This window comes from Aotus nancymaae, unplaced genomic scaffold (genome assembly GCF_030222135.1).
Source record: "Aotus nancymaae isolate 86718 unplaced genomic scaffold, 86718_ANA_hifiasm-v0.15.2.pri h1tg000092l, whole genome shotgun sequence".
Classification (NCBI taxonomy): Eukaryota; Metazoa; Chordata; class Mammalia; order Primates; family Aotidae; genus Aotus; species Aotus nancymaae.
Window position 1 is genome coordinate 5908395 of NW_026988507.1, and position 23347 is coordinate 5931741.

The following is a 23347-nucleotide window of genomic DNA, read 5'->3' on the forward strand; positions in this document are numbered from 1 at the left end:
GGGACTGTGCCACAGCCATATGAAAGTGCCCTTCTTGCTGCCTCTCCATTCCTTTTTGTTTGAACCTGTTCACATACACATAAATAATGGTGACTCCACAAAGTTCCATAAGACATGGATTGTTTTCTAATTGCAAGGATTGGGCTGGAGCACTAAAGGAAATTACATAAAGAAGAAATGCCAATGTAGCAGATGTGATTTGTAAAGAGGTTCCTTTTCTGTATCACTTCTCAGAGCAAAATCATATCCTGTCAAATATACTAGGCAATTTAGTATTTATAGGAGACAGTTTTATATATCAGATTTTACTGGTGAAAATTACAGCTTCTTTTTGCTGAGTCAAATACCCACCTCTGGTCAAATCATAAGTGTATTGCTATATTAGCAAAACTTCTCTTTTATAAATGTGAATATACAACAATATATAAAAAGAAATTAATTCATAAAATAATTAGGATAATTTTTTAAAATTGTACTTCAAGTACTGGGGAACATGTGCAGATCTTGCAGGATTGTTGCATAGGTACACACATGCCATGATGGTTTGCTGTCTCCATCCCCCTGTCACCTACATCAGGTATTTCTCCAAACGTTATCCCTCCCTAAACTCCCCACCCCCTGATGTCCCTCCCCAGCCCCCAACCCCCAACAGACCCCACTGTGTGACATTCCCCTCCCTGTGCCCATGTGTTCTCATTGTTCAACACCCGCCTATGAGTGAGAACATGTGGTGTTTGCTTTTCTGTTCTTGGGTCAGTTTGCTGAGAATGATGCTTTCCAGATTCATCCATGTCCCTATAAAGGACATGAACTCATCCTTTTTTATGGCTGCATAGTATTCCATGGTGTACATGTGCCACATTTTCTTTGTCTACCAGAGGTACAAAAAGGAGCTGGTACCATTCCTTTTGAAACTATTCCAAACAATATTAAAAGAGGGAATCTTTCCTAACTCATTTTATGAGACCCACATCATCCTGATACCAAAACCGGGCAGAGACAAAACTAAAAAAGAAAACTTCAGGCCAACATCCATGATGAACATAGATGCAAAAATCTTCAATAAAATACTGCCAAACTGAATGCAAGAGCACATGAAAAAGCATATCCATCACAATCAAGTAGGCTTCCTCCTGGGGATGCAAGACTGGTTCAACACACGCAAATCTATAAACGTAATCCATCACACAAACAGAATCAAAGACAAAAAACACATGATCATCTCAATAGATGCAGAGAAGACCTTCGAAAAAATTCAACAGCCCTTTATGCTAACAACCCTCAATAAGCTAGGTATCGATGGAACGTATCTCAAAATAATAAAAGCTATTTACAACAAATCCACAGCCAATTTCATACTGCATGTGCAAACTCTGGAAGCATTCCCTTTGAAAACTGGCACTAGACAAGGATGCCCTCTCTCACCACTCCTATTCAATATAGTATTGGAAATTCTAGCTAGAGCAATCAGGCAAGAAAAAGAAATAAAGGTATTCAATTAGGCAAAGAGGAAGTCAAATTGTCTCTATTTGCATTCGACATGACTGTATATTTAGAAGACCCCATCGTCTCAGTCCAAAATCTCCTTTAGCAGATCAGCAACCTCAGCAAAGTCTCAGGATACAAAATCAATGTGCAGAAATCACAAGCATTCCTATACACCAATAACAGACAGAGAGCCAAATCATGAGTGAACTCCCATTCACAATTGCTACAAAGAGAATAAAATACCCAGGAATACAACTAACAAAGGATGTGAAGGACCTCTTCAAAGAGAAATACAAACCACTGCTCAAGGATATTGGTTTTAACGGAGAATAGTAATCACCAAAAATTTCCCTTTAGATAGAATTCTATATCTCTAAGGAAAATTACACCCAACTCAAATCCTTTAGTGAATGAGGCAAGGCAGAAATAAATAAGTGAAACAATTTCCTACCAGAATAAAGTGATCCTAACATTTCCTTTCTTCCAGAAAGCTCTTGCTGATTTTCCCCAGTCAGGATAAGGTTTGTCCTGAAGCATCATATCAGTGACCTGAAGCAATGAAAGGAACTTATTTAGCATGTTCAGAAATCTTAAAATCAGATTTAGCTATAAGCCTACAATTTACATTCTATTGAGAATAAAATAAGTGCACAATTTAACATTATAATATATGCAGAAATAAAAATTAAGATATACTTCATTCAATTAAAAACTTTAATAGTTTATTTGACTGTACATACCGAATAAACACATTTAAAGTCATTCAACATGTTAGATATTAAGATTTTTTTAAAATTAAGATTACCTGATATAAGAAGGTATCTTTCAATATTAAAATCACCACAGAAACAAAGCATATGCAACAAAATACTATATTCTTTTAAAGTTTGTCTAAATCAGAAACTCTGAATTGAAGTATTTCCTGATATCTAGATTTTTAGTGATACTATTAATCAAAATATTATCTTCTCTTTTTCTCTTCCTTACTTCTTCAAGTATATGTGTGGTAAAGTACTTGCACCCAGTTTTATGGCATATTTATTCTAATTAGCTAGTCTTCTCTCACCCGCAATTCTATGCCTTCATCTAAAAATGTTCTTCCTCTTTTCCCCACCGCACAGATTCTGCCCATCTTCTGAGGCCTAAGTCATATTACTACTGTGATGTCTTCACTGTTCTCCCAAACTTATAGAAAACTTGTTGGTCTTGACCCATCCTTCTCATGTCACGTATCACTTTCTTCTTCTCTTTTACTTACTTATATACTTTTTCCTCTCTTCACTAGGCTTTAAAATCCTCGAGAGTGAAGATCTTTATATCTCTTCTAATGTCAAAAAGATTTTTATATACTAGACCAAAATATTTGCTCAAAGAAGAAATGATATCATAAATTAAGATATAAATGCCAGTTTTTAAAGATCCATTAGCAAAGTACATTGCTCATTAACCACATCACATATTAATGGTTTCAGCAGAAGCCCAAAGTGTTATAAATAGTTAATCTATTAGAAAGGTATTTTACAAATCCAAAGGGGATCGAGAATAAATTTCCTTAAAAAAAAGTGTTACATAAATGTGTGTGTATGTTATACATGCACACATTTTCCCCACTTCCAGCCTTCCCTTCAAGAGAAGAGAACACTATTCCACTGTTTATGATTTTAACTAATGTTCAAACCCAGACAAGATAGATTCAAATTAAGAAAACAGAAACGAAATGAGGTTTACTGCATTGAGTCAGGGAATATTTCCATCACCCACTAAAATAATTTTTTCTCTTGCCATTAACACTTTATCATTGCATTTAAGTGTAGCTTTCAGCAGTGGCCTTGAAATGGGTGATATTTAATTATTTATGATAAAACATTGTGATTCAGTGGAGGGTCCTTTTAGATCAGTGACCCCTTCAATAGTACTGGACTTCCTGTGGAAGGCACATCCATCCTTTAGCAGGGGCATCCAAAAATGGTCTCTGGAAACATTCACTGGCATGTCAATGCTTCACATGGTTACTCAGGTGACACAATCAGAATGGTGGATAAGGAGCCTAGTTTCCAGGAAAGATCTGATATTAATTCTTTATATTATTTCTAAATGTCATTTCTAGGAACAGAGTTCCCAAGATTCTCTTGGTTGGTGAGAACTACAGTTAGTCCATTCCCCTTCCCTGAGTAACGCTACAGATTTATGTAGGCTCTATCTAATTTACGGCCTACAATAATTTTACATGATGTGGCTTCATTGCTGAATCAAAAAAGATTCAACAATCATGCATGGTTTTAATGTAAACTTTCAGTTCATTTATTTAAACTGTCAATCACTTTATACATGTGAATGCAACTAATATTAAGAATTCAAAAAGGAAAACATTTTTTACTTATTTTTAAAAGGAAACTAGTTCATTGACGGTTTTTTCATCTGTATATTTTCTTCTTGATCCTTTAAAATTACAGGATTATATTTTCTCACTCAAACTAATACCCATGGATTGTATTTTCCATCAGAATGATTCATTGCACTTATAAAAATGAGTAAAGGGAAGATGAAAAGATAAAAATTAACCATTAATCAAGTGAATTACATTTTACTGAAAAAAAGAATAAAAGTGAAAATAGAGAAATTTAAATCTCATGTACTCTTAGGTATAAAAAGAGTTTTATATCATAACTCCTCTTGAGGAAAAAATTGCTATTTTTCCAAATACAATAATTTCAGCCACTGTTCCTTTATAACCTTCTTTAATAACAGGTCTAGTGTCAAATATTTTAACAAAACCTAAAGGTTACGTGGATAAATACGTAGATAAATATTTCTTGTTGCACGAGACTTTTAAAAGATTTAATTAATTCTCTTCAGCAATATTTATTCTGTTCCAGAAAGAATCAACATGGTAATAAATATTTCCAAGGAACAGAATGATTACTGGGAGGGTTTTATTTAATTTTCAATGTTTTCTCCAGGGCATTTTCTGGGAAATACTTATTATGTTTTCTAGAAGGAGGCAATCTGCTGCTGTATGACCAATTATTACAGCTGCATGTTTTATAAAAATGACATTCTAGAATAAAGCATTTTCTCAGGAAAATGGCGAGATGAAGCAAAAAACATTCTTTCTGATGCCCAGGCAGCTGATCTCTGTCACCTCCAGCTCCAACTCTTTATTTTAAGTCATATCATCAGATCAATGTCAGGTCACTTGCAGCCAAATTGGCAGAAGCAGAGACAGTCATTAAAGGGATGCATTCCATAAAGAAAAATCCAATTAAGTCCTGCATTAGAGAAATCAGATTCATTTCTGGTGTTGGTCAAGGACAGTCTTTGTGGGAAAAGATGCAGGAAAGGGAGACTAAAGACAATGCAGCGAGGTTTCTGTGTCGCATCAATACACAAACCTGTGAATGCTCCTCTCACAGGCAGGTGTTAGAATTTGAAACTGCAAGTCTTTCTATGCTGGGAGAAATCTGCTTAACTATGAGTCTCAAAATCCTTCCCTTCCTCTTTCCTCTCTACTAGGTCTATCAGAACCTCATTATGGCACTCACCACATCATGGCTTGTCAGATAATCTTTTTCAGTAGAATATAACTTATTTTAGAACACATATATTGTGCAATCTGAGCAAAAACATGCATTTTGAGGTTTAAAAGTCAGTAAATGATTGTAAAATTTTTATCTCTACAGGAATATAGGTGAAATCTTTGCTTCCCTGTGAGGTGAGCCTATGTGGTGCCAGGCAACAACAGCATGAAAATAGCAATGATGACAGTTATACTTCACATTTGTTATAAAGCTTCATGGATTACAAAGGTCTTAATGGATTTTTCTTATTAACCATCACGGCAACTTTGTAAAGTCAGTCATTATTTTCCACCTTTCAGCAATGGAGGAAGAGAAGTCAATGAGGTTAAATAACAGAGCAAGGTCGCACACCTATTATACCATTATGTACGCTATTTCCAGAGCCTGCCTGGGTTCTAACACGAAATTTATCTCTTAGTAGTCTTTTTTTTAAATTTAGGGCAAGGTAATTAACATCTCTGTGTCTTGGTTTCTTATTAATCATCTATGAGCACACAATACATATATATTAGCAGGTGATATAATAATTATGGGTGTGTTAACGTTCGTATCTGAGATTTCTATCCAATCACTTTGCTTCATATCAGTAACACATTACACAAATGAATTTAGAGTCAAAGGACTTGTTTCTATAAAGATAAGACTATCACACACTGAACTATCAGAAAATGATAGAGACATAATTTAATGTTAAAGGATGATACAGTCTATAATTGTTGTTAAAAATCAAGGGAAAGGCGGTCACTGAGGGCTGCAGTCGTCTAAGGCTTCATAAAATATTTGTGTGACATAACTGAGTATTAATTGACATTTTGTATGATTCTCTAGTTTTGCCAGTCTTATCTTCTTAGCTTGATTACAAGCTAATTCCCATGCAGATAGTACATATACTATATCTAAAGTTATATTTGATATAGATGTATGCTAAGCATGTGATATTTGTGTAAAATATTCATTGATTAGGGATACTAGTCCAAAATATAAAAATAACTATGGCTATGTAGTGCCACTAAGAGTGGGGTATCATTTAAGATAAACAAGTGCTAGTCTATCAATAAACAAGCATATATGTAAAGAATATTAATGAACATAATAGATAAAATTGTATTTGATGGCATGTCATTTTGTTTCTTTCTGCTTAACAATATATTCACATAACTCAGTATCAGCACATATAAAGCTGTTTAGATAGTTTCCTCTTGCTTTAGTCTCCATCATGCCTTTTTAAAAAATTTTTCAACTTTTATTTTAGGTTCAGGGAGTACATGTGCAGGTTTGTTGCATGGGTAGATTGTGTATCACTAGGGTTTGGTGTACAAAAGATTTCATAACCCAGGTAGTGAGCATAGCATCTGATAGGTAGGTTTTTGATCCGCACCCTCCTCTCACTCTCCCCACTCAAGTATGCCCTTGTGTCTGTTGTTCCCATCATTGTGTCTATTTATATTCAATATTTAGCTCCCACCTATGAGTGAGAATATGCAGTATTTGGTTTTCTAGTCCTTTATTAATTTGCTTAGGATAATGGTCTCCAGCTGCATCCATGTTGCTGCAAAGGACATGATTTCACATCACAATTTCAAAGGACATGATTTCATTATTTTTTATGGCTACATAATACTTTACTATATTTTCTTTATCCAGTCCACCACTGACAGGCATTTAGGTTGATTTCACATCTTTGCTATTGTGAATAGTGCTGTAATAAACATCCATGTCCATTTGTCTTTATGGTACAACAATTTATATCCTTTAGACATATGCCAAGTAATAGGATTGGTAGGTCAAACAGTAGTTCTATTTTAAGTGCTTTGTGAAATCTCCAAACTGCTTTTCACAGTGGCTGAACTCATTTACACTACCACCAGCAAGGTATAAGCAATCATTTTTCTCTGCAGCATAGCTGGCACCTGTCTTTTTTTTAAATAGTAGCTATTTTAACTGACGTGAGATGGTATCTCATTGTGGTTCGATTTGCATTTCTCTAATGATTAGTCATGTAGAGCATTTTTTTTTCTTATGCCTGTTGGCCATATGTATGTCTTTTTTTGATAAGTGTCTGTTCATGTCTTTTGCCCATCTTTTAATGGGATTATTTGTTTTTTGCTTGTTGATTTATTTAAGTTCCTTACACATTCTGGCTATTAGACCTTTGCCAGATGGATAGTTTGCAAATATTTTGTCCTATTCTGTAGTGTATTCATCTGTTCTCATACTGCTAATAAAGACATACCTGAGATTGGTTAATTTATAAAGGAAGAGGTTATGGACTCACAGTTCCACATGGCTGGAGAGGCCTCACAATCATGGCAGAAGGCAAAGGAGAAGCAAAAGCACGACTTACATAATAACAAACAAGAGAGCATGTGCAGGGGAACTCCCATTTATAAAACCATTGGATCTTGTGCAGCTTATTCACTACCACAAGAACAGTATGGAAGAAACTGCCCTCATGATTAAATTATCCCCAAGGCACCTCCTTGACATGTGGGGATTATTATAATTCAAGGTGAAATTTGGGTGGGCACATAGCCAAATCATATCATGTAGGTTGTTCATTTACTCTGTTGATAGATTCTTTTGCTGGGCAGACTCTTTAGTTTAATTAGGTCTCACATGGCAATTTTTGTTTTTGTTGCAATTGCTTGTGGGGACTTCATAAAATTGTCAATGTCTATGTCCAGAATGACGTTTCCTAGATTTTCTTCTAGGGTCTTTATAGTTTTAGATCTTACATTTAAGTATTTAATCCATCTTGAGTTGATTTTTGTATATGGTGAAAGGAAGGGGCCAGTTTCATTCTCTTGCATATGGCTAGCCAGTTATCCCAGCACCATATACTGAATAGGGAGTCCCTTCTCCATTGCATATTATTATCAATTTTGTTGAAGATCAGATGGTTGTATGTGTATGGCTTTATTTCTGGGTTCTCTAACTTGATCCATTGGTCTCTGTGTTTGTTTTTGTACCAATATTATGCTGTTGTGGTTACTGTAGGTTTGTAGTGTAGTTTGAGGTCAGGTGGTGGATTTTCCTATTATTTTCTTCCTCTTCCCTTCTTAGCAACAAAATTCTCATGCTAGTTCCTTTGGGACTGTTTGACATCTGAATGATGTGAGTTTTTTTCTGGACTTGCTCTATCCAAGAGGCTCGTGTGGAAAGGCGGCAAGACTCACTCAGCCAGAGCACCCTACCTGCATTGTGCCAGGGCTTTCAGAGTCTGGCACCTACCTTGAAGAATAAATCCATTTATTGGATCACACGAACAGAATTTAAAAGTGACCACATGATCACCTCAAAAGATGCAGAAACGGCTTTTGATAAAATTCAACATCTCTTCATGTTAAAAACATTCAACATAAAGGAAATAAAAAGGTATGACAGTTTTGAAGAACTGTCCTTTACCATCTTTGCTTGATCAGTAACCATTATGTTTTCTGTTTTCGTTGTCTTGAAACATAGCTGACTGTTACTGCATTTGGGAACTCTCCATTACAGACCGTGATTGAGAGTTAGATATATCACTTAGTCTTAAGATAAAGTTAGCATATTTGATTCTTGTTCTCTGTGTTCTTTTGGTTGAGTGCCAAAACCTCTATTTTAAACCAAAATTTCTGAATTGTTATTTCAAGTGATAAGAGGCTCATTTACAATGACACAGATTTTTGGCAATTTTGAGCATATATCCCCCAAAATAATTAGTATATCTGTGATAGATTTGTTTTCTTTTTTAACTGTATCTATCAGATGACCTAAATAACATTTAAAGCCAGTTTTTAATTAACAATGTTTTCTATTAATATCTTCCGCAAATACAACTTTGTTCAAAATAAAATAAATGTAATATGAGATTCTGTAGGAATCTGAACATAAAACCATTTCAGCTCTTTTAAGATATAATTTTGAAGAAGGATTTGTTTAATATTCAGTATGTGTAGTAAACTAAACATTTGGTTTCTCTGACTACCTCTCTTTATGACATAAATGAAACATGAAAAGTATTTCATAAATAGAATGCTAAGTATTCTTTAACAGCATTTAGTAGGTAAAATTTTCATCTCTTCTCTTGAAGATAATAGTAATACCATGGTCTCACATTGGTAGTGTCTCCCATCCCATGAAAATTGCAGCAAAATATGCCACCAGAAACAGGATTTTCATAGATTTCCCGAATTATTTTTTAAATACTTGGATAAATGTCCTGGTATAATTGTTATCATGGCCAACATTCTTTTAGTTCCTTGTGCAACTAAGAAAGTTAATTGAGGCAATTAGGGAAGAATTGCCCCATCACTGAAATATTCTTTTCCTGACTTGGTTGATATCATTTTATTCAATTTCATTGAAGAAATTGTGGTCATATGTTGGTCAGTATATTATGGTCATATACTGGTTCAAATCAGGAATAATTCTTTAGGTGAAATTATAAGCAAGTATTTGGTACTTTCTCAGCATGCATAGCCAATACATGCCAAGCTTTCAATATTAAAGAAACCCATAATTTAACATATGCTTTGAAATTTCCTATGGTGGTTCATTCAGTGACAGGATGGAAAGATACTAAATTTCTTTTTAATTTGTAAAAGCAGATTAAATGTTTGAGAACTTTTCTTGGCCATGGAACATGGTTCAGGAAATATTGATTCACCCATAGCCAAAGCCAACATCAAAATGAGAACATCTTCACATACACAGGCCAAGAGGAAAGCTCTTTATCATGATGAAGGATATGAGCGCTGACTAGAAGTTATGAGACATTGGTTACCAACCAGAAAATGTCAAAATTTAAATTAGAGAGGAGGTGAGGTGAACAATAGGGCTCCAACTTCAAGTTGTTCACTTTATTTCTCTGTTTCTGAGCATATTGATATAAACTTCTACATACACTGCAGTCATATTTCCCAAAGTTTCTTTCAACATCATAACTGTAGTACGAAAAATGACTCAATTTTTTAAAATATTTGACTGCTTACAACTTTTAAGCCTCACATCTCCTTCTTTTCTTCCTGCCTGATACTTGAGAAAGCTGATAAGGAAACTATGGTGCCCCTTCCTTTGGTACCAGCAGGAAGTTTAAACCATGTATGGAAACCTCCACCCTGGCTTCACTCCAAGTACACCATAAAAATCCCAAGCCAGTTGCCTTTCTTGGCTCTAGCTCTAGTCATTTTCAGAATTGCTTGGGAGCCTCCATGCTCTTCTGAAAAAGCCTCATTACTTACAAGATAAATATTTTTATACCCTTTTAGGGTAAGTCTGACATCATCAATCCCAACATAACGAATTTTGGGTGTGTATCCATCTTATTTGTGCAGAATGTTAACAACAGTAATAAACCCAACATCATCATGACAGGTAAAAAGTTTCTGGTTAATTTTTCTCATTTATTATTTGAGGTCCTAACTTTTCTTATGGAACAGTCAATACAAGCATCCTATGTGGTGGCCCTGCTTTGCTGGTAATTTTGCATCCATTGTAGCATAGCATTATTTTCTTATGCACCGTCTTAAATCACTGTGAGATGGAAACAAAGCCTAAATTTCATGTTTTTGACTCTATTGAAATACTGTACTATACAGGACACGTGTATGTAGTTTTGCCCTCCTTTTGCTGCCCTTCCTATTCCAACCATTCACAGCACATCACATACACAGGTATACGTATATAATCCGTCTTACAACATCACTTCCAACTGAGAAAAAGAACAGCCCAAAGGCTAACCTGAAAGGATTATGCATACTCACTGAGGAACATTATCCAAGAACACAATTAAGTAATGTAAACTGTGGATGACATGCACACGAATGTTCATTGCAGCACAGTTTACAATAGCAAAGACCTGGAACCAACCCAAATGCCCATCGATGATAGACTGGACAGGAAAAATGTGGCACATATACACCATGGAATATTATGCAGCCATTAAAAATGAGGAGTTTGCGTCCTTTGTAGGGACATGGATGAACCTGGAAACCATCATTCTCAGCAAACTGACACAAGAACACAAAATCAAACACCACATGTTCTCACTCATAGGCGGGTGTTGAACAAGGAGAACACATGGACACAGGGAGGGGAGCACTATACACGGGGGTCTGTTGCGGGGGAGTGGGGGGGACAGCGGGGGGGGGAGTTGGGGAGAGATAGCATGGGGAGAAATGCCAGATATGGGTGAGGGGGAGGGAGGCAGCAAATCACACTGCCATGAATGCACCTATGCAACAACTTTGCATGTTTTTCACATGTACCCCAAAACCTAAAATGCAATAAAAAAAAAAAAAAGAAAACTGTGGATGAAACTTTCTTAAATCACCTAGTGATGCCTTGAACAAATTGCCACAGGAAGTATCTTAAAATCACTGGCAAACATCTACTGATGAACATTAAACCTGGAATGTATCCTACAGCTATTTAGAAGCACAACCAGGATTTGATAATGCATAAATATTAATGAGCCTACTTATTATCTCCAATGACAGCCTGCACTGCTTTTGTGATGTATTGCACCTTATTGCTGGATCCGTGCTGATTTACAATGAGTGATAGACTGTTTTATTATTAAGTAAGGAAATTGGGCATGTCTCAGAATATAGAAACATTTAGAGAAAGACACCTGAATCATCTAAATACAGAAATATACACAATCAAAAAATATATTTCCAGGCAAGTTCTGCAGAGTTTCAAAAAGTGTGCTAACAAATACAAAATAAATATGATGTGCCCAGTATGATTTGCTTTTTACCACATTGAGTTGTAATTTAGAATAAATTGAAAAAAAATGAGAATTATCACTAGTTGTGCTGACCAAGAGGCCAGCAGAAAAAAAAAAAATTTACACCTTCTTCTGGCATGCTATTCCTTATGGGTGGCTAAATTATCAAACAATATTAGCCCAATATTATATGGTTGAGCATTTATTTTTGCCTGGAAGAATGGGTAGCCTTCAGGGTGCATAACTTCTCTGTTTTCTTAACATGGAAAACTGATCATTACTAGAGAAGGTAATTATGAACAATATACCATAATATAATGATTTTGAAAATGTATACAGGGATGGAGGGCTAACAGAAAAAAAAAAGGATGTTTTCAGAAATGTGATCACAAAAAATATTATCCACAAAGGAGCCCTTGGAATACAAAAAAGCAAGTATTTTCTCAAAGGGAAAATAAATCTTATCTTAAAGATCCTCAGCATTCCAGTTTTCTAAATGAAATACCTACTACATGCTATCCCTAATGATGGAGCCAAAAGAGTTGGCTCCGTCTCCCAGGTCCAGCACCACTGGTAGCCTGCCATATTGTTTGCATAATATCATTTATCAAAACGGTTAAGCCAACTCTATATGGTGACAAACCCAAATCTGTAGGCTAGTGTGGGGAAGATAACTTCAACTGGCTTGATGTTTGTTTCTAATGTTAGGAAATGGCAAGTCCAAGGAAACTGATAAGTCAACCATCTGACATAACCACAACCATTTTGAGAGATTAAAAAGTAAGGGAACTATCCAGTAACATGGCTTATAAGTTTGTGTAAGCATTGTTTCCATATTTTATTGTCGCTTGAAAACAGATATACTGAATGGGCAAAAACTGGAAGCATTCCCTTTGAAGTCAGGCACTAGACAAGGATGCCCTCTCTCACCACTCCTATTCAATATAGTACTGGAAGTTCTAGCCAGAGCAATCAGGCAAGAAAAGGAAATAAAGGGTATTCAATTAGGAAAGGAGGAAGTCAAATTGTCTCTATTTGCAGACGACATGATTGTATATCTAGAAGACCCCATCGTCTCAGCCCAAAATCTCCTGAAACTGATAAGCAACTTCAGCAAAGTCTCAGGATACAAAATCAATGTGCAAAAATCACAAGCATTCCTATACACTAATAACAGACTTAAAGAGAGCCAAATCAAGAACGAACTGCCATTCACAATTGCTACAAAGAGAATAAAATACCTAGGAATACAACTAACAAGGAACGTAAAGGACCTCTTCAAGGAGAACTACAAACCACTGCTCAACGAAATAAGAGAGGACACAAACAGATGGAGAAACAATCCATGTTCATGGTTAGGAAGAATCAATATTGTGAAAATGGCCATACTGCCCAAAGTAATTTACAGATTCAATGCTATCCCCATCAAGCTACCAATGACCTTCTTCACAGAACTGGAAAAAACCACCTTAAACTTCATATGGAACCAAAAGAGAGCCCGCATAGCCAAGTCAATTCTAAGCAAAAAGAACAAAGCAGGAGGCATCACACTACCCGACATCAAACTATACTACAAGGCTACAGTAATCAAAACAGCATGGTACTGGTACCAAAACAGAGATATAGATCAATGGAACAGAACAGAGGCGTCGGAGGTGACACAACATATCTACAACCACCCGATCTTTGACAAACCTGACAAAAACAAGCAATGGGAAAAGGAATCCCTGTTCAATAAGTGGTGTTGGGAAAACTGGCTAGACATATACAGAAAGCAGAAACTTGACCCCTTCCTGACACCTTACACTAAAATTGACTCCAGATGGATTAAAGACTTAAACATAAGACCTAACACCATAAAAACCCTAGAAGAAAACCTAGGCAAAACCATTCAGGACATAGGCGTAGGCAAGGACTTTATGACCAAAACACCAAAAGCATTGGCAACAAAAGCCAAAATAGACAAATGGAACCTGATCAAACTCCACAGCTTCTGCACGGCGAAAGAAACAGTCAATAGAGTGAATCGGCAACCAACAGAATGGGAAAAAATTTTTGCAGCCTACCCGTCAGACAAAGGGCTGATATCCAGAATTTACAACGAGCTAAAAAAGATTTACAAGAAAAAAACAAACAAGCCCATTCAAAAATGGGCAAAGGATATGAACAGGTACTTTACAAAAGAAGACATACATGAGGCCAACAAACATATGAAAAAATGCTCATCATCACTGGTCATTAGGGAAATGCAAATCAAAACTACGTTGAGATACCATCTCACGCCAGTTAGAATGGCAATCATTAAAAAATCTGGAGACAACAGATGCTGGAGAGGATGTGGAGAAATAGGAACACTTTTACACTGTTGGTGGGAGTGTAAATTAGTTCAACCATTGTGGAAAACAGTGTGGCGATTCCTCAAGGACCTAGAAATAGAAATTCCATTTGACCCAGCAATCCCATTACTGGGTATATATCCAAAGGATTATAAATCGTTCTACTATAAGGACACATGCACACTAATGTTCATTGCAGCACAGTTTACAATAGCAAAGACCTGGAACCAACCCAAATGCCCATCGATGATAGACTGGACAGGAAAAATGTGGCACATATACACCGTGGAATATTATGCAGCCATCAGAAACGATGAGTTCGCGTCCTTTGTAGGGACATGGATGAACCTGGAAACCATCATTCTCAGCAAACTGACACAAGAACACAAAATCAAACACCACATGTTCTCACTCATAGGTGGGTGTTGAACAATGAGAACACATGGACACAGGGAGGGGAGCACTATACACTGGGGTCTGTTGGGGGGGAGGGGGGGGATAGAGGGGGGTGGGGAGTTGGGGAGGGATAGCATGGGGAGAAATGCCAGATATAGGTGAAGGGGAGGAAGGCAGCAAATCACACTGCCACATATGTACCTATGCAGCAACCTTTCATGTTTTTCACATGTACCCCAAAACCTAAAATGCAATAAAAAAAAAAAAAAAAAAAAAAAAAAGAAAACAGATATAATGTTATGGACTGAGTGTTCGAGTGACATTCATAATAGAAAACTCTGAAATTTAAAAGCAATAACCTAAATGTGAACTGTTGTAAAAAGAAATCCTACTTAGCATTCAGTGTCTAAAACTAAAGGCAAATACTTTTATTTTGAACATAAGTGAAATATTTTCTTTTGGACATATTTTTAAGATTACACCAAGTAAAAGTGTTTTAGTCAAATCATTTCATTTTCTGCATTTTGTTAATATATCAGATGTAATTACATATGTGAGATGCTTTCATTTTACTTTTCTGAGATTTTTCTATATTGAAGCATATGGTTATATCTTTGATCTCTGCTGCACCTCTGTTGATTATTTTTTTCACATGGTTTATTTGTACTCTTTTAATATTGATTAATCTTATATTTGTTAGTTTTATTAGCTTTTCAGATAACAAATTTTGTATGTTTTAATCCTCTCTATAATACCTTTATTTTTATTAATTCTGCTTATATCTTTATTTGCTTCCTAATGTATTTTTGACTGATTTGCCCATTCTTTTGTTTTTCTAAATTCTTAATGCTAAATGCTTACTCTATTCATTTCTAGTGCCTTTTCTTTTCTACCATAAGCTCTATAATGGTGGATTTAACAATTAGCAAATTCTGTCAACTTATTCTTTTCTTTTTTTCTTTTTTTTTTTTTTGAAAGAGATACGGTTTTGCTTTGTTGCCCAGGCTGGAGTGCAGTGGTAAAAATCATAGCTCACTGAAGCCTCAGACTCCTGGGCTCAAGCGATCCTTTTGCCTCAGCCTCCCAAGTAGCTTGGACTACAAGTGTATGCCACCATGCCCAGTTATTTATTTATTTATGTATTTATTTTAGAGACAGGGTCTTGCTATGTTGCAAAGACTGGTCTTGACTTCTGGCCTCAAGTGATCCTACTGCCTCAGCCTCCCCCGTAGTTGAGATTATAGGCACAAGTCACTGCATGGAGCCTAATTTATTCTTTAAAATTTTTGAAAGTATGCTATATGGTACATACAAGTTTAAAATTGTCACACGTTCATTATGTAGTATTTCTTTTTAATCCTAAAAATGCTTTGTTTTCTGTCAAAAGTCTATTTTGCTAGATAGCAATATAACTATATCAATTTTGTTTTAGGTCGTATTTTCCTGATATATGTTTTCCAGGCATTCACTTACAAATGTTCTATTACTTTACATTTTAAACATGACTCTGAGGACAGTATATGGGAGATAGAATTCTGAGAACGACCTCCTATGACCCTTGGTCTAGTGTAATTCCCTTCCCTTTAGTTCTGGGTGGAAACTGTGACTATAATGAGTAGCAAAAGAAAGATCTTCAGGAGGTCCTAATTTAATCATATGTGCCTTTTAAAAGCAGTAGAAGTCAGTGATATCGGAAGCTAGAGAGGGATTCAATGCAGGGATAGTCTCCTTTGCTGACACGGAAGAGACCATTTGAAAAGACCTAGGGTGGCCAGGGTTATTTCCAGAAAGGAAACAGGGATCTCAGCCCTATATGCAAAAGGAATTTAATTCTGCCAACAAGCTGAATGAGCTGGGAATCAGGTTCTTCCCTGGCTCCTCCAGGAAAGAGCCAAGTCTGGCCAATACTTGATTTCCAATTTGTAGGAACCTAAGTAGAAAACCCAGTGGAGCCCACACAGACTTTTGACCTACAGAACAGTGAGCTATCAAATATGTCTTGTTTAATGCTGTAAAGTTTACGGTAACTTGTAATGCAGCAGTAGAAAACTAATACACAGCATATAGATGAAAATGTTTTAATCTAGCCTGTTAATCTTTGCTCTTTAACAGAAAAATTACATTAATTGTGCTTACTAACACAATTTATTTCTACCACTTCATTTTACATCCACGTTTGCTCAAACTTTTCTTTGTGCTTTCTTTCAGATTGATTGAGATTTTGTTTTCTTTTTGACAGGGTCTTTCTCTGTCACCCAGGCTGGAGTGCAGTGACTCAATCTAGGCTCACTGCAGCCTCTGCCTCCTGGGCTCAAGTGACCCTCCTGCCTCAGCCTCCTAAATAGCTGGGACTACAGGTGTGTGTCATACCACCGTGCCTGAATAATATTTGTATTTTTTGTAGAGACAGGGTTTCCCCATGTTGCCCAGTCTGTTCTTGAACTCCTGAGCTCAAGCAATCTGCCTGCCTCAGCCTCCCAAATTGCTGGAATTACAGGCTGGGATAAAGTGGCTAAAGTGCTGAGATTATAACACACCCAGCCCTGAGGTTTTATTTTCATTTCATTTCTTCTTTTCTTCTATATTGGTCTAGATTTCTATTCACTAGGACGTTGTCCTAGAATTTTCACTCTGCATACTTAAATTGCCAAAACTGAACGAATCAGTATCACCATTCTACTCCCACTAATTCAAAAAATTTGTGATAATTTAACTCTCATAACTCCTTTCCAACTTTTATGTAATTTTTTCCAGAATTTCAGTTCCATTTGACTTTTATTAACACTTGCTTATTTTTCAGAAAGAAATCATTACGGTGGCTGTTTAATAAGGTAAATGTTCGCTTACATTTCAAAACATATTAAACATATTCTCTATCTTTGTCTGATACGTGCTTTAACCCAACAACTGAAATTTTCATTTCAATCATTTAAAATTTTTATTCCTAAAAGTTCTGTTTGGGTCGTTTTCAAATGGTTCAGTCTTTGATTCCTCACTTACATTTTCAACTTCCTCTTTATTTGCATATATTATTTTATATACTATGTAGATAGTTCTAATAATTAAAATCTGTGTGGGTCTGGTTCTGCTAGTTGTATTTACTGCTGTTTCTCATGCCACTTGTTTCATTGTGTGTTTTATAATTCTTGATTATGCAGTCATTTTATCAGCAATTTATTTGTGGAGATATTTTAAGAACTGATTGATATGTTCCCTCAGAAAGAATTTTTGCTTGGTTCTGTGAAGGGCCTAAGGAAACTTCCAACTTGGGATCTCTCCAAAATAATTTCTTATGTGGAGTTTTCTAAGCCTACAGGTAGTGAGACTTTGGGCTATCAATTCACTTGAGGAACAGAATATTACGAATTCTCAGGGAAGAATGTTTCCCTCTCTCTAGGACCTCTGACAGGACAACATAGTTTCCAAAGTACCTTTCTATTTAGGATAGTTTTATTTTTGTCAGTGAGAGTGTAGTTATTCATCGTCCCTGCCCTTATATTGGTTGTTTCTGATTTGACAACATACTTTGTCTGAGTCCTTGGGTTTTGTTTCACATGAGTGAAAAAGACAAGTGCTCTAAGTCACTAGCACTGGCAGATCCCCTCAAGCCAGCCGCAGTACCACTCATTACCTCTCTGGGTTTGAGTCACACTTTATTTTGGTCTCTGAAGATATCCTTTACATTTGTACAAAAAGCTATGGTTTTGAAAAGATTGATGTTTTTATTATCTGTCTGTTTTATTTTTAAAAATTATACCGCCAGGGTTTGTTGTGTTGGGAAATTGTTGCTGTTGCTTTTCCCTGGTTATCTCACCCACTGTATTTTCAGGAACAGTTCAATTTGTCCATACTCTTTCTCTCACTCTCATTCTAGCATTGTAGAACACCAGATGTTTTAACAAAGAATTCAAGTTTCCATCATTGGTCCTAGAAAGACATGCTTAAAGTCCAGAAAGAATTAATTAATCAAGATATTTAATGATTTTTCAAAGGTACACAGCCAAATAAACCCTATAGATTCTAAGTCTGGTCACACTTGAAAAGTGTCTACCCTCCCAACACACACCTCACTTCTACCTTTACTTCTCTGAAGCAAGGAATGGCTAATCAAGTTTTCACTTTGTACCTTTGAGGACCTACAATATGTTGACTGACAGCTAATTAACAAATTTTTCCATGATCTAGACATTGTTATGTTCCCAATTTTATAGAACAGGAACATATAACCATACAGGTTGGAGAAGATTGACAGCTGGCTCAGTGTCACAGTACATCAGAGTCAGGACACAGATTAAACACAATCAAGCCTGATCCCAAATTCCAAGCTCTTAGCCAATGGATTATGTGTCTACCTCACTAATGTTAACAATATTTAATGAAGTAATATTTTTTCAAACTAATTATTTTATATTTTCAGATTTTTAAAATCATTTATTCAATACATTCAACCAACACTTCACCTACACTAAAGATACAAGTCCTCTTTTCAGCTCAGTCTATTTTAATATGTAATTTGTATGTTGTACATTAAACTGGTTCACAACATTTTCAATACTTTACTTTTCATTTGCCTCTTTTCCAAAGATAGCTTGACAAGCTCATAGTTTCTTTCCACATTATTTTGGTTTCTTGTTTTTCCATTATATTGACTTAAATATTTAAAGTCAATATCTGAGATTTATGTGCCATATAATTTTTTCTGATGCTTAACCCCAGTAGCTTATCTCCTTGTGTGCAACATAATCTATAATTTAATCTTCACGTATACTAGTAAAGTGAAATGCTGATCACAATTAGTGTAGTCGTATACGTTATAAAAGGCAAATTAACAGAAAATATATTTATATATGAAGATTAGATTGAGAAGAAATAAAATGCATTTAATTGTTTTTCCAGACTATCTAAATAAGAAGGCAATATTCAAATAATCAGTGATTCATAAGTTTCAGAAATTGGAAACTAGACATGAATCCCTTAAAGGTTTAGGGTGAAATACATGAAAAAAAGGTAAAGTAAGAAATACTTAGAAGAAATAATGGTTTTGGCTATTGTGAATACTGCTTAATAAACATGAGAGTGTGGTTATCTTTCCGACATGCTTATTTTGTTTCCTTTTGATATATACCAGTAGTGAGATTGCTGGATCAGATGGCAGTTCTATTTATAATTTATTGAAAAACCTCCAGGACAGGTACTATGGCTGACGCCTGCAATTCCAGCACTTTGGGAGACCGAGGAGGGCAGATCATGAGGTCAGGAGTTCGAGACCATCCTGGCTAACACAGTGAAATGTGAAACCCATTTCTACTAAAAACGCAAAAAATTAGCCAGGTGTGGTGGCACACACTTGTAGTCCCAGCTCCTCAGGAGGCTGAGGCAGGAGAATTGTTTGAACATGGGAGGTGAAAGTTGCAGTGAGATGAGATTGCGCCACTGCAGTAGGGCGACAGAGCAAGACTCTGTCTCAAAAAAGAAAAAAAAAAAAAAAAAGAAAAAGAAAAACCTCCATGCTGTTCTTCCTATAGAAACAGAAAATGATTGTACTAATTTACATTTTCACTAACAGTGTATAAGTGCCCATCTACAGAATGAATAAAGAAAATGCTATACACACAGAAATAATGTTTAGTCATAAAACAGAATGAATTTCTGTCATTTGTGTCAATACAGATAAGCCTAGAGGGCATTATATTAAGTAAGTTAACCCATTTAGTAGAGATGGGTTTCATGTTTCACTAGACTAAGCCAGGCATAGGAAGAAAAAGAGCACATGCTGTCACTCATGTGGAATCTAAAGAAGTCGCTCTCATAGTAGAGAGTAGAATGGTGGTTACAGAGGGTACCATGGGTACAAAGATATAGTAAGGAAGAATAAATCCTGGTGTTCTATTATACAGTATGATGACTATACCTAATAATAATGTACATTTCATTTTATCATAGCTTGAAGAGACAATTTTGAACTTTATTAGCACAAGAAAATAATAAATGTTTAAAGTGTTAAAAATATTTATACAATAATTTTCAAATGACTCTTGGAAACATCAGTTCATTTGTACTCATCACCATTCAGTGTCACATCAGTTTGACAATCTTTATTTCAGAAATAGTGAAACAGGCACAGAGAAGTTTCATGATTTGCACAAAGCAATTTAGCACTGCAGCCAAACTAGCCCATTTTATTTGGTCTTCTTCCTTTGCTTATACTAGCATTTGGAAAATGGCAATCCCCTTATGCAAAAATAGAAAAGAGTAGATCCTGAAAGGCAGCGCAATCAGAGCAGGAATCACATGGCTAAGCCTCAGGTGCAGAGAACCTTGGGTGCTGAGAGTGGATCACTGGTTCTGCTGCTTAAGACCTCACTGATGGAAAGGGAGTGAGGGTGACATTTGACCACCCTGAACCTTTATCCCAAACCCACTTCCCACCTTACTGGTATACTCCTCTAAAATTGAGTATATGTTAATTAGAGGGAAGTTTATAAACATAAGTGTGATTAGTATCAACCCTACCCTTATACATTAACTTTAATGCTTAAAGCTGATTCTGATAATAGATACATCAATAAAATTTATATCCCTTGATCCTTTTACATTTGCTCATGGGATTTAGAAAATGTCTATATATTTTCTAAAAGTATTTATAAAATATTTTCCTTTTTAAGGTTTTCTTTTGACCAGCACACACTGATGTGTTCAATTATTTATAGAAAAAAATAATTTAGAGGTTCAATTCAATGTAAAACAATATTCAATTTACTGAACACTCATGGATTGCTGATTCTGTGGCCCTCCACTAAGCACTGTGATAGCTCATTGACTCATCTCAGGCTGTTCATCCTTAGAACAGTGAGCCCTGCATTTGTGACGTCATTGATGTGAGACTTGAAAGAGATTCTATTTTAAATTATCCAATATGTATCGTTATTATTACATAAGTGAGCATAAAGAGTTTCTGCCCTCAAAAAGTTTAGAATCAGTACAATATATTCAAATCATTTGAGTAGGACAGAACAAAATGTCAACTGAAGCCATTACTACAACCTTACCTCTCTTATTCAAAACTTATTGGGACCAGATACCCTTTAAAATCTGAAATTCTTTAGATTCTAGAAGGGAAAATGGTATATATGCAGCTATATATATATAGTTTATAGATAGATGATTGATTGATAGATAGACAGATAGATATGGTTTGGTTGTGTCCCTACCCAAATTTCATCTTGAATTATAGTCTCTATAATCCCCACATGTCTTTGGAGGGACCAGTTAGAGATAACTCAACCATGGGGGTGGTTTCTCCCATCCTGTTCTCATGATAGTGAGTTAACTCTCAAGAGATCTGATGGTTTTAATAAGGGGCTTCCCCCTTAGCTGGGCATTCATTCTTCCTGCCATCATGTGACGAAGGACATGATTGCTTCCCCTTCCACAATGATTGTAAGTTTCCTGAGGCCTCCCTAGTCATGCTAAATTGTGACTTAATTTAACCTCTTTTCTTTATAAATTAGCCAGTCTCAGATATGTCTTTATTAGCAGCATGAGAATACACACACACACACACACACACGTTATATACTAATATGCATAATGTATATATATTAGCAGAGACTAACATATATTACATATATTACTAATATATATTACATATATACTCTATATATATAATCAATTTGTCTATATATATGTGTGTGTGTGTGTGTGTATATATATATATAGAGAGAGAGAGAGAATGCACATATACAGTTTATCAGGTAAAACTTCCATAAGAAACACATTCATGCTTCTGTAACAAAGCACATGTCTCTTCACACTTGTTGGGATAAATACAGAGCATGAAAAGCCTCATGTCAGTTTAGATCTGTTTTGCCAGAAACTGGAACAGGGCAGGGAAGGTTTCATGAAGTCTTTCTTTCTTTCTTTTTTTTTTTTTTCTTTTTTAGCTTTCAACACTTTCAAGATTTCAGAATTATGAATAAGGAGCTGTAAATCTCAGGAGGGTGTGTAACTGACACAATTACTTATTCTCTGTTTCTTTCTCCACATTTTCCATTTATCTAGACCTGAAGTTAAGTGATTTCTCTTTCTGTAGCAACTACATGTCAGCATCAGGCATCAGAATCACCTGAGCAATGTTCTTGTCACACAGTTGCTGAGCCTCACCCCAGGGCATTTGGGTTCTGTGAAGTAGAACCCAGAACTCTGTATTTTTTCCAAAGTCCCACAGATGATCTGCTATACACCCCTCATTGAGAATCATAGCTTGAAGAGACAATATACTAAAATACATTTGTACTTTATATCTACGTGGCTTAATAGTCTAAGAAATTCAACAAACAAGAATGTTTTGTATAAAATTAACCACCTCCCAAATCCAAAGTTGCCTTTTCCAAAACCTTAGCATTTTGAGTGCTGCTAAAAAAATATGAGGCTATTACAAAAGTGACAGAATGAAAATGGCCATTCTTTGAGTTCATTATTACTTTCCCGAGATGGACACTTCTATACTCTGAATCCATACTGTGTGCACAGCTCATGTGGACCAATTGTTGGCCTACAGCTGTTCTTGTTTGTCATCTCTTCTTATTTAATTGAGCAATTTAATCAGCTTTTGGCATAGGCCTGTGGATCTTCTGTCAAAAAACATGCTTGGTTGCTAGTCACATAAAAACAGGTAACTCTACAATTTCATACAATTTTCAGCCATCTCATCTAGCATATAATTTCCAAGAATTTAGAAGGAATGACTTAAACTATGTATTTGTATTTATAAAACTAATTTTTCTAAAATCACTACTATATCTCCTTGGAGTAATGCAGACAACTTGATTTTAAAA

The 23347-nt window shown here is 35.7% G+C and overlaps 1 protein-coding gene across 5 annotated transcripts in view; it reads right to left on the reverse strand.

The window, feature by feature from the left end:
- Nucleotides 1-23347, reverse strand: part of TMEM117 (transmembrane protein 117) — a 542479-nt gene that overhangs the window by 195263 nt on the left and 323869 nt on the right. For all 5 annotated transcript variants that reach the window (XM_012459074.2, XM_064369843.1, XM_012459073.2 and 2 more), the window contains one exon: nt 1940-2037. In XM_012459074.2, coding sequence (XP_012314497.2) covers nt 1940-2037 — 98 coding nt within the window. The remainder of the gene's footprint in view (nt 1-1939; nt 2038-23347) is intronic.